The sequence below is a fragment of the Apteryx rowi genome, unplaced genomic scaffold (genome assembly GCF_003343035.1).
Source record: "Apteryx rowi isolate R43461 unplaced genomic scaffold, aptRow1 scaffold_615, whole genome shotgun sequence".
NCBI classification, from domain to species: Eukaryota; Metazoa; Chordata; class Aves; order Apterygiformes; family Apterygidae; genus Apteryx; species Apteryx rowi.
This window is the reverse complement of record NW_020450889.1, coordinates 193,189-206,153: the sequence shown is the minus strand read 5'-3', so window position 1 is coordinate 206,153 and position 12,965 is coordinate 193,189. Positions and strand designations below refer to the sequence as shown.

The window sequence follows — 12,965 nt, the reverse complement described above, 5'->3', positions numbered from 1 at the left end:
GCTGACTTAATGCTCCCAAGTAAACAAATAAACTATCTGAACAATAATCATTACACACTTGTTAACAAAGACTCATACATGCCACAGCTTTAAAGTGTTAAAATAATCATATGACTTTTCTGGAATCATTGACAGCTCTAGACATAATGCCTCCACTGCTCATCCTCAAAAATGTGAAGTGGTGCTGAAGCGACTTTTGGGCAGCTTTACATAGATTCTTTGACAGGTTCACAGTCTTAGCCAGAAAAAGACATGACATGGCTGGTCCTGGCTGTTTTTTTTCTTATGTGATATAAATTTATCATCATCCTCTTCATCAAACAGAGGAGGATTCCACAGAAATAATTATCTTCCTCATTCTGTTTGAGAAGACATAACTAAGTTATTTTACTATCTCAAATAAAAGGTTCCTGAGCTTTCTCTTAGATAATTTTACATAAGGTACTTAGTAAGATGATTCCCATGTAGAATAGTAAGTACATGTCCCTTTATTTCAAAAGGCGAATTCTGGGGCACAGAGTACTGCCAACAGAACCAGCAGCAAGAGAGTTGCATCAAGTAGAACTCCCTTGGATACAGCAACTGTCAGTGAAAACTTAAAAATCCTAGTCGCAGAGAACGCAAAGTATGCTGCAAGCATTTTATTTCCAGGAGTTACATTGGTCCAGAAAAGCAAAAAGTTCTCGTTGTTTCACTGGAACTCAAGTTACTGATGATAAGTTAAAATGGTCTCTGAAAACTTAAAACTATCATTTGGTTTCTTCCTAATCCCTGTAGTCTGTGTGCAAAAGACAATATACATAAGTGTTCTCAATACCTTTAAAAAATAAAGTATCTCAAAAGATTAAAGGAAAATTTTCATATGATGTGAACTTGACCATTTTCATTAACAGATTAAATGTCATTTTTCCTTTTTAATGAACTTACCGGGTTGATAATATTTCAATAAGTTCTTTTCTGTTCTGCACTCTGAGTGTATTCGTTTTGTATCTGGAATCTTTACTAACTTCAGGCAAATTCAGAATCTAAGTAAAAATAAAGGTGAGAAATGTGCTTCGCAGGAGATCATTTATATAGCTAGGAAAATTGATTATCAATTTAAGATAGCTTTCCAAATAACCCTACTTCTCACTAATATTTTAATATAGATTAGGAATTAAGAAAATACAGTGCTACTTATTCAATGTTATACAACAAGTACAGAAGAAGAGAGAAATTAAACTGAAGATCCCAATCTTAGTCTATAGCTTTTACTATTAGCCAGAAAAGACTCTTGTTATTATATTGTAGAACATTACAAAGATTGTAAATTATTATCGTGAGGTTAGAGACATCTGTGGGACTATACTGCACTGAGTTACATGTCACAGAATAAGAAATATGACTGTACTTGATATTTATACTAGACTGAGAAAAGCTATGTCTAAGAATATTTCTTTTTCATTTGAGCAATTTCTGTCAAAAAAACAAAAAAATGAAAAGGTGTTTTTCTACAGAAATGTCATAGTTTGTCTTTATGATTTCTTCAGAAAGAATTAATAAAGAAAATTGGTGGTATAACCTCCCAGAAAGGAGAAATATATCTTCTACATGTAACTCCCACTTGGCATGTTAAAAATTTAACCATCATGCAAAGACAATTTGAACTAGACCATAAAGGGAATTAAATGTGGAGAATGAGTCTGGGAGTTTTGTAGGGGCGTTTACGAGACAGATTAGCCATGTGGACAATCAATATTTACTATATATCTATTCATGCCACAATGTATTTATACAGAACATAAACAGAATGAGTTGTGTTTCCCAAATTTAATAAAAAAAATCCCGATAACATTAGCTACTAAGGAAGGCAGAAAAGAATCTTGAAAGAAAAAGATAGTCATGTACTCTTCATGTATTTTTACTCACTAACACTCACTCAAAATCCATTTTGCTTATGCTAAGCCTTATAATCATTTTAAACACGTTACATTTTTTACAGGGCCATTTCCAAGATGGCTTATAAGAAAAACATTACTAGCTCAACACTGAAGATCCTGTAGCCCACCGTCCTATCTCAGCCAGTGGTTGAACGCTGATGCTTAGGAAGAGTACAATAACAGGGCCAGTATATATGATACTTCCCTAATACTCATCCAAACTCCAGCCACCTTTTAAGGCCTTTCTGAGCTGGAGGTAGTTTCTATGTATTTAGCAACTCTCAATGCATTTTTATTAACTTGTCCAGTCATCCCTTGAATCCGTAAACCTATCTACTACAATACATAAAATACACAGATTGGTGTCAATTTCTCTTGAATTTGCCTCGAATTTAAAATTCTACCAATCCCCTCCYGACTGGTTCAGACCAAGGCCACTATCATTTAGTGACTGCTCAGTTTGCTGGTGTGAATAAGGATATGGTCTTAGTTAGCTGCCAAGTGAGTAGCTGTTGACGTCTTAAAACCATCAGCAAAGCAGATACTCATCTAGAGTGACAAAAGCAAGCATGGAAACCAAAGGATCAATAGAGTTATGTTAAAACAATGATCATATTACATAACTTTTCTACAGATTTCTATCTGCAAGGTAACACAAAATATGAATCTAGCATCTTCCATCAACACTTAGTTCACTGCATGCTTTCTTTCCCTTTAGGTTTACATAATCTACCGTATGAAAAATCGTCTCATATCACAATCTAGCTTTAGAAATTTTTCTTTTCTTATCCAAAAGCTTAACAATAATATCTGTACCCCCTTAAAATTATTTCCTCTTTGTAACACTTATTTTGGGGGTTACAAATCACTGCTTTAGAAAAAAAATCATGGAAGGTTGTTCAAAATAAATGATCATGAGTATTTATTTATGAGAGCTTAAACAACTGAGAAATTCATAAGAAAACTATGGTTCCATTTGATGAGTTAGATGAAAAATGATCATATGGAGTTGCTCACTATACTGTTTTAATTAACATGACTGATTTCAGCTTTAACTTAATGTCCATCTGTTTTAAGGCCGCATGTCTATATATGTTCCTATAAATTTTTTGTGACTAACAAATGCACGTTCGAGAAGACATTCATTAATGTGCCATTCATCTTTCTGCATCATGCTGCCAATATTATTTTCTTTATTTCACTGTGACTATTTGGAATGAAATTGCTGTTCTCCTTTTCTAGGCCCTCTTTCAAGCTCAATTACAGTACAGTTGGCATTTACAGTGCACATCTAAGAAYGCATATTCAGAGTTTATGCTCTCTGCATTTTTCCCCCCAACACTAGCAAAATTGTTTGTATTTTCCTTTGTTTTACACAAAAGCACAGTTTCTGAAGACTCTTGTTCAGTATTCCCACTTAGACTGAAGCAGTTACACTTCAGGATGCATTTTCGTAATACTTTATCGCTATGCAATATGTTTCAGCCAGTAGTGTCACAAAGTTTTTAGCAATTATCCAAGTTCCCAAAGGAGTTACAGTTAGTTTTTCCTGTTTTTTAAAATATCTCAGTGAATTATTTAAGTTTTTTCTATCTCACTTGCTAACTGCTTGTCTGAAAAGATACGGTTGAAGCAGAATGTTTGCAATTGTTGATAGCTTCAGCCAGCTGTTATATCTCTTGAGCATGTGTCTTCAGGGCAACAGCTTCCATACATTCCATATTTTTAGCACCAACACATCTTTAAAAGGTTCCCTAATAGCAACTCCAATGTTTGAATTAGTGTTCTCTGTATTTACTAAAGATTCACTAGGGTGCTGAGGGCCTTTCTGTAATTAGTCCTCTTACTTGACTGAATCTTGCCCTTTACTATGTTTTTAGTTCCAAATCACCTTCAACTTAACATAGAACATATCTTTGACAGTGTTCATGGCATTCCATTGACTTCTGCATTACTCAGTTTCTCAGTAATTTAAGCAGCCCAAATCCATGTCTATGGTAATTTGATAATGGTAACACTACTATTCTTTTCAAACACAAATATGAAAACTGGTTTACAGAAAAAAATCTAACCATTACCCAAGACTTGAACTAATTTTTCTTTTTTTTTTTTTTTTCCACTCCCCTTGAGTTTTTTCCATGTTCTGTACTTCCTACTTTCAGTTCTAGAAACACCAGAACACATTTTTAAGGATGAAACAAAAAAACAGGCCTGCAGACTAGGGCCAGTATTCATCTCACTTCATTTTAGGCTCTTCAGATTCTGAGGCAACCGAAATCACAGATGCACTGCCTCATACTCTGGGGTCCACTCACTCCTTTTTGACTGCAGAGAGAGTAAGTAGCGACAAGACTCCACTGTCAGTCTCAGTTGCACCCTGAAGTTAGGTGAATGCTGGTCAGGATTTTTAGTGACCTCTAGCTCTCATCACAGTGTCACAACCTGTTGAGCCAGGATGTGCCTTCCTCCAGGATGGCAGGATGACCAGCATTTGGTGCATAATTCTTCATGTGATAAAGCATCAAGATAACATTTACTGCACTGTCCTCAGGCTTCCTGGACACTCTTCCTTTACAGGACAATGGGTCTTCGATAAACAGAGGTGTGGCAGCTAGACACTTATTCAGTCATTAATCTTCTTCATTCATATTAATATAATGACCATACTATAGTGGTTGGACACCTTTATGAAAAAAACTGCTGAGTTAGCCAATTTTGAAGAGGTTAATTTGTTACTTATAACTGAGAATGCCAATTCAAGCAAAAGAAAGCAGACCCCTCCAGGAAGAGATAGGTGGAGATATGTAGCGCCAACTGCATTAAGAGATAAGAAAGCATCAGTCACAACTGCATTGTGTTCTTACTACATTTTCCAGTCATTGTGAACATCCATGGAAATAATAAATGTCTGACATGTACAAACGGAGGAAAATAATGCTCAATTTCCTGAGACTGCCAGCTCACTTGACTGTGATTAATTTAGGCTAAATATCCAAGTGCCAAGAGAAAAAACACAATGGTAGGTAAAAGGCAGAACTTTCATTTTAAAAAATGCTGTCTAATTCTATATATACAACTTCTCTTGTGTCAATCTACATTTTAATGGGGTCTATTGTTTGGCATGTGCTACACTTTATTCAGGAACATTTCTTTCCCTACAACCACCCCTTCTTTTTTAAAACATATTCACTGCCATGAAAAAGCAATTCCAGGTATTAAAATAATAGGAAAAGAGTATGTGAAAAATCTAAAAACATTTTGTAATTTTTAAGCTACTCTCTGTGAAAACAGAATTGCCAGAAAACATGGTTCCTTGAGTCCAAAATAAGGAAGATATAGGATTTTTAAAAGCAGCAGTCCTCTTGAAGTTCTGTTCTTCAACRTCGTATCTCTGCACCACAGTCAAGTGGGCCCACAGTCCTGTAATATTCCTGTTTTAAGAAGTCTGCAGGTGTCCCTGTGAGCACAGACCAGCACTGAATAGGGTTCCAAAGGACTACACATTAGGCTACTAATTAAAGTGGCAAAAGAACCACCCACCCCCTAAATCTACTATGTTCATAACTGTGTCTTACTCACCCCTTATTTTCATAAAAAGGGAGAATTAAGACGCAATCAATAAACTATTCCTCTAGACAGAATGGAGAACTATATACAACTATACTGTTGCTGTATTGTCAGCCTAGACCATCCTTACCTTGCACACAGTAACAAACTGTTGATCATTTCCAGCTCCTACCACAATGTAGCCATCCTTGGTCTTAAAAGCCTAGAACAAAGATAGGTGATAAGYTGTGACTAAAATACAAAATACGAGCACTTCTCTCAGGTGAAAACATTGTAAATAAAGTTCAACTGCCTTCATTAAATAAACATTGGCATTCAGACTAAATCTCTAGTTCAATAAAAGTGACTCAAAGTCATCCACAAGGAGGAAATGTCAGTAATTTAAAAGAAAGTGGTCCTTTTGATTTTTCTAGAGTTGAGAACTTATTTTCATTAATAGTTTACTTGCTGAAAATATGGCCTGAGGCATCTTGAAACTATTTGCAAATGTGATCCACACTCACAGGGACTGAGGAGGATTTACCAGGATAACACTTACTTGCTAGAAGTTATTTATTCAGGTTCACTCTTTGCCTGATTGAGAGCAGAGAACTGCACTAAAGTCTCACACATCCTGAGCGAATATGCCAGGTACAAGGCTACAGGGTATTCTGAGATAAATCTTCCCTAGCCCCCCTGCTGGAGCTGTTCCACTTTTTACGAAATATTTTTACACTCAGTAATGGGAAAGAGTAAGAATAACTCTCTTCCCTTCTAGTTAGCTGGCCCACCTCAAAGATGGGGATCACCGTATCCAATCCATACACTGTTGATTGCTTCATTTCATATGCAAAATTGGACATTGTAAAAAACTGAAGGCAGTCTGCCCTATGATACCCAATAGCATGGATCAGGCAGGCAATCTAACGGGGATGGAAGGGACACCCTGCATCTTCCAAGCTCCTCAGGTACAGATTAAACTGTTTTCTTAGTCGGTATTCTCAAGACCGATCTCTTGGAGGAAACAGAACTATTTTCCTTTCCATTTTTGAGTATTTGTCTTTTCTTTTATTTCCTTACAGTGGCCTTAATAGCATATGTCATGCTGAACAGAACATTTCACTGGATGGAACCAAGAAAATCTGTTATTGGGATGATCCAAGATTTTTACCATTACGTCAAGACATCTTCTGAAATGGGATAATGCTTACAGATTCCTCTCTCTGCTACACCTCTCCCTAACACAAGGGTGTGGAACAGCTTTCAGTCACAAGCATTACAACAGTTTTTGCAAGCAGCCAAGAAAGACTCTTCCACTATTTGACTTCAATGCAGAAGGCCAGCACAGGCTAGTGCACTGATGGTGACGACACCTTACACTAGTTTCTTGCAGAGAATAAATTTCATCTTGCATTCTCAGAAATCAGTTTTCATGAGCTATCAGGGCCTGAACTAAAGGTATGGATTTTTATTATACATTTTGGTAAAATAACACACAAATATAAGCCCTGATGTGATTAAGATCTAATAATAAAAAGTCATTTTCCACCACTGGGGCTTATTCTCCTTCACAAACAGGAGGAATATGCTATCCTGACTTGCAACTTTTCATAGTTACAGCTACATCCACAGTAGGAATATTTTACCATTTGGTATATTCAAAGCTTTACAATTGTATGTGCAAAATTATGCGCACTGAAATGCGAGTAACTACATCATATTTAGAATATCATTTGTTCTCCATCTCTATGTTTCTCTAAAAAATCATTTCCTGATAAATACTACCGGTCAAGGATAAAGTTTTGGAATTTATTTTTAAGACATTTAATTAACCACTTGAGTCTGAAATTCTTAACCAAGGGAGGATCAAATTCGGCAAACATTTAGTCCCAAGCATGCAAAAAAAAAGAAAAAGAAAAAGAAAAAGAAAAAGAAAAAGAAAAAGAAAAAGAAAAAGAAAAGAAAAGAAAAGAAAAGAAAAGAAAAGAAAAGAAAAGAAAGAAATCCCATTGACTTGGCCCCAAAACAGTAAAAGTCTAAAAGGATGCATAATATATAGGTAGTGCATACTCACACTGAGGAAAGCAATGAGCACAGAAAAATTTGGGGAAAAGAATACAGAAAAGAAAGCTGTATGTGACTGCAGAGATAATAAACTTTTTAGATACATTTGTTCATGCAAATTTCTGTCTAAAACAAACATGACAGAGCCTGATCTGAGAATGTTTGAGACTTTTCTTTTTCAGAACAAAAATTTCAACAATCTGGCTTTTAGTAGGAATACTTATGAACTAAAACTGCCAGTATAAACTTACTACCTTTAGCTACAGGCAAGATATGTCTCCTTAATCCCTCTGTCCACATCCAAATCTGTCTGTGCTGGTGCTCCAGATTCTCAAACCAGCCACAGACATTTCGCACAAATAAAGGGGTAAACACGACATGTATCTGTGTGCTTATGTAACATAATACAATTTTTTTTTTGGTATGACCACCTACTGCTTCCAGTAAACACTAATTACAAATTCTTTTATACATTCTTTTAAACTTCTAGTCTAGATGTCTGTTACAGATTGCAAACCTCACAGGAAAGTCATATGTACATATATACAGACCCTCTTCCCCCATACTCCAAAATATATTTTAACTGGCATTATGGGCAAATCTTAAACAGTTTACTCTTTATCCACAACTGGTTTCAAGACTCGCTTCTCTGTAAGAAGATCGCAATCACACAATAGCTGCATGGCACTATGAAACGTGCATCTGTACCCATGCGCTGCCAACACAGCAGCGGAAGCCACTCGAAATTTAAGGCCCTGGTTATTAGAATTTGTGCTTCAGTTGCTTTGTGGAATGTGTGGGAAAACTGATTATTCTTAATTGCATTGTATGTCTAAAAACCTAAAACAACAATCATGTCATCCTTACACAACAAAAATGGTATCATAATAAATGCAGCAGTGTCTTTTCCCATGAAGCTTAGCTCAAATATCTTTGGCCACTATTCTAAGCTTCCCATCACAAAACAGCTGATTATTTGCCAGTCATTGCTGCTGATAAAGCATAAACTTATAAATGCTATTAGCAGAGTATTGATGCCAACATTTAAGGGTGATAACAATGCTTTTATTCATCACCCATAAATGTACACACATTACAGGTTACCACAGGTTACTGTCTGGTCACAGGAAACTTCACAATCCTATTATACAAAGGAGAATCAGGGCAAAGTGCAGACAGACTTTAATGAGATTTTGTTTTGATAAACCGCTGTCCATCACATCAAATCATTTCACATTAGCACAATAAAAGGCACTACATATACAAGGCAAAAGTCTTTTTTTCCTTTCCCTTTCTCTGAAGAATTAGGTCTTCCGATAAGGCTCTTGACAGCATGAGCATGATTTAAACTACTACTCGCATGTGGTATCCTGAGCACTAATGCATATACTTGGTGAAGACAAGAAACATAAAATTTGATGAAAACTAGACAAAAAATTACTTCACATCTTACTCATAGAAAAAGCAGAGACAGACTCTGTAGCATCCAAAGGCATAGTTTTCCGGCATGGTCTAAGAGGCTTAGGGGTTTCTAAGGTCGTCTGTAAACTCACACTGAAAGACACATAGCACATTACATTAACATATACATGTTCAAAGCTAGATCTCAAGATTCAGTGTACATGCATCAACATCTCCCACTGACTAATGGATGTTACAGGATCTCATTAAGACACAGCACTTTTCTGGATCTGATCCTAGAACACTGTGTATACCTGAGATACTTCATGTGCAAAACCATTTTAACCTCCTCAAACACCTGGAATATAAAAAAAACGCTATCCATCTTCAAAAATGTTCTAAATAGTTTACAATTATTCCTCAATCATACTATATAGACTATGTGGTCAAGATGCAGGACAAATTTAACCATAGTTCATTGTCAGATCAAATGAAGACTTACTGAGATAATCTGAGGCCAAACTAGCCAGTGGTTGCAMTGCTCTATGCCAATAATCTTCCAAATTTTTCCAGTTTTAATGGTTTAAATGAAAGACTATGTCAATCTCTTGTATTTACTGCCCACTTCATGAATTTTAAGTCAATAAGCATTATGACAATCATCGCTCATATGTAAATATCTTTGCAAATGTTTCATATGCATGTTGATTCCTCAAACAAAGTTGCAAAATATATGGGCTCCGTGTCCAAAGACATGCCAATTCCAAAAAAATGATCAAAAGCCCTCGTCAGTTTCCAATACTGGAATCACATCCGTACTGAGACACAGAAATCAAAGCAATGAGAACATCTGCTGCTGCATATATATGGTGATTCTTTTTTATTCTTACATAAACTCATTGGCATTTTCTCCCAAGGGATATCACATCTTCTGGAAGCGAGGAAAAGGGGAAAAACTATGGCAGATTCTGCTGTTTGGGGAAGAAGCAGCAAAATTCCTTTCTCTAGCTACTCCTGGAGAAGAAGGATTAATGCACTGCACAGTCGCATTATCACACAATCACAGAATAGTTGAGAAGGGAAGGGGCCTCTGGACATCATCCAACCCCCCTGCTCAAAATAGGGTACAATTACAGCAGGTTGCTCAGGGATGTGTCCAGTTTGGTTCTGAATATCTCCAAGGATGGAGACTCCACAACTTCTCTAGGCAACCTGTTCAGTGTTTGACCACCCTCGCAGTAAAAAAATTTATTCTTATGTTTAAGTGGAATCTCCTGTATTCCAACTTGTGCCCATTGCCTCTTGGCCTTTCACTGGATACCATTAAGAAGAGTCTGGCTCCATCTTCTTTACACCCTCCCTTCAGATATTTATACACATTGATAAGATCCCCCTGAGTCTTCCTTTCTCCAGGCTGAGGAGTCCCAGCTCCCTGAGCCTCTTCTCATGTGAAAGGTGCTCTTACTCATCTTTGTCGCCCTTTGCTGGACTCACTCCAGCAGTGCCATGTCTCTCTTGTACTGGGAAGCCCAGAACTAGACCCAGCCCTCCAGGTGTGACCTCACCAGGCCTGAGTAGAGGGGAAGGGTCACCTCCTTCAACCTGCTGGTAATGCTGTTCCTAATGCAGCCCACAATACTGTTGGTCTTCTTTGCCATGGGGCACATTACTAGCACATGTTCAGTTTGCTGTCCACCAGGACCCCCAGATCCTTCTCTGCTAAGCTGCTTTCAGACAGTCAGCTCCCAGCCTGTACTGGTGCATGGGGTTATTCCCCGTCATGCACAGGACTTTGCATTTCCCTGTGCTGAATTTCATGAGATTCCCCTCTGTCCATCCCTCCAGCCTGCAGAGGTCCCTGTGAATGGCAGCACAATCATCTGGTGCATCAGTCACTCCTCCCAGTTTTATATGTCCTCCAAAACTTGCTGAGGGTACACGCACTATGCCCCATCATCCAGGTCATTAATGAAGATGTTAAACAGTACTGGTCCCAGTACCAACCCTTGGCATGCACCTAGTCACACACTAGTGACTAGCCTCCAGCTGGAGTTCACATCACTGATAAAACCCTTCGAGTCTGACAGTTCAGCCATTTTTCAATCCACCTCAAAATTCTAAATCTAAAGCAGGACATGATGATTGCACTTCATGTCCTAGTCTCAGAAACTACAGGCAGGGCAAATCTTGCAAACACTGAAATACAGCCTCCAGCTGTCATCATTAGGAGGTAGCCTCCCAGTGCCACAAGGACCATCTGCACACCGGGCTTTGATCTGAAGGTCAAATGCAAAGGATGCAAGTGTCATCCAGGCAGAAATGAAATGTCACTTCTTCTCCAGAGACTATTCCCAGGAAAGAGAATCTGGAGGCCAAACAATACTTGGAGAGACCATCAGAACAAAGCATTGGGTTTTTGAGATTGGAGGATTACTCCATGTTTAGGAGAGGTTAGTAGATTTAATTATCTGAACAAGTGACTGGTTATTTCCATTAATAGTTACCATATTAGCTCCTTTACTGAAAGTGGCATAGTCAATGGTCCAAATATTTGAAAGCCTCCAGGCTTTCTCGTTGGAGGAAGATTTGTACTACATCAGGTATGGTGAAAGGGGTCTAATACATGGTTTTATGAGTTTTCTCATCTGATGTTCCTATGTGAATAACAGTTGGGATCCGTAAAGATCCCTACAATCCCTTATCCCTGGGAATGGCTGATATTAGATACTCTCATATTTGAAGTGTCTTGCAACATAGCACTGTCATTTGTTTCAGTGAAGTTGAATGGTAGTATCTCAACATAAAGGCTGCAATTATCAAGGCAGCAATGTATTCAGGGTTTGACTGACTTACGCACTGGCACCGTTCTCCTGCCAGCCAAATGTATCTACAGCATATGCTGATTTTCTTTGCTTTCTCCAACACTATCAAACTCCAACTCCCAAATATGTCACAGAGTAGGAGATCCTCATTTTTGCTTCAGATCCGGAACAGCTACATTCCTTTCAGATGGGACAAACTTGGCCCACCTTTTCTGTGTTTGAATTAAACATTAGCTGTACCACAGTATCATGAAGCACACACACTTTTTTCTTTCAAGGGAAGAACACAACCCTTTAGTAACAACTTAATATTTAATTACACTGTAACAAATGGGAACAAGACCAAGAAATCTGGTCACTGGTAGTTCTGAGCAGCAATATAAATCATAAAGACCACACATTTTGAAACTATTTGCCTACTTTGCACTTTCCTCCAGCGAAAGCAAACAGTCAAAATAAAAAATGTAAATTTCATGGACTGGAGTAAGGTATGCTGAATGCCCTCACTTGGCAAACTAATGAAGGGCATTCCACACATACAGAAAGAACTCACATTTTTTCCTCAGTTTTCTAAGCCTGCCCTACGTGTCTCGCTCTTCACTTTCACATCCCAAGATGTACCATCCTGCAGCTTCCCAGGTATCCTAGTCTACCAGATAGATCAGGATCAAGAACATCTGCTAGAGCTCTCTTCCTGAGAATCAAGTTTGCCTGGATGCCATGAGGCTGTGGGAAAGGTGTTTATGGTAAGATTCAGCACGATTACTTTGGTATCTGAGATGAGGCAGAACATAGGCACTGATGTCAGAGAAAGCACACCAAGAGACTAACATCTAGGGACCATTTACCTGTGCTGCACCTACAATCTATTAGACACCTTTCCTGATTGACCTTCAATTTCATACATGTCTGAGTGCAGAAAAAATGACGCAGAAACCAAGTGCCTCACTTTACCTAACTGATCCAAGAACAAAGCAACAAGAACCACCAAATGTGGTCTGAATGCTCCTTGCTGAAAGGGGCAGGCAGCAAAATTAGCATAAAAGCATCAAACAGAGATATCTACGTTTGGTGTTACAATCTGTTACTCACGACACTCGCTGAGGAAGCAGGACACCTTGGTCCTGCTCTCCAGACTATGTCATGTTTTTATCTAGTAGTTGCCTAATGTGAGAGGTATAAAACTGTGCAGGGAACAGAGACTGAAACCAAG

At 37.9% G+C, this 12,965-nt stretch overlaps 1 protein-coding gene across 1 annotated transcript in view; it reads right to left on the bottom strand.

The window, feature by feature from the left end:
- The window catches only part of SUGCT (succinyl-CoA:glutarate-CoA transferase), a 334,471-nt gene that overhangs the window by 205,170 nt on the left and 116,336 nt on the right, over positions 1-12,965 (bottom strand). The window contains exons 10-11 of the mRNA XM_026083761.1: positions 5,617-5,688; positions 928-1,025 (exon numbers count right to left, since the gene is read on the bottom strand). Coding sequence (XP_025939546.1) covers positions 928-1,025; positions 5,617-5,688 — 170 coding nt within the window. The remainder of the gene's footprint in view (positions 1-927; positions 1,026-5,616; positions 5,689-12,965) is intronic.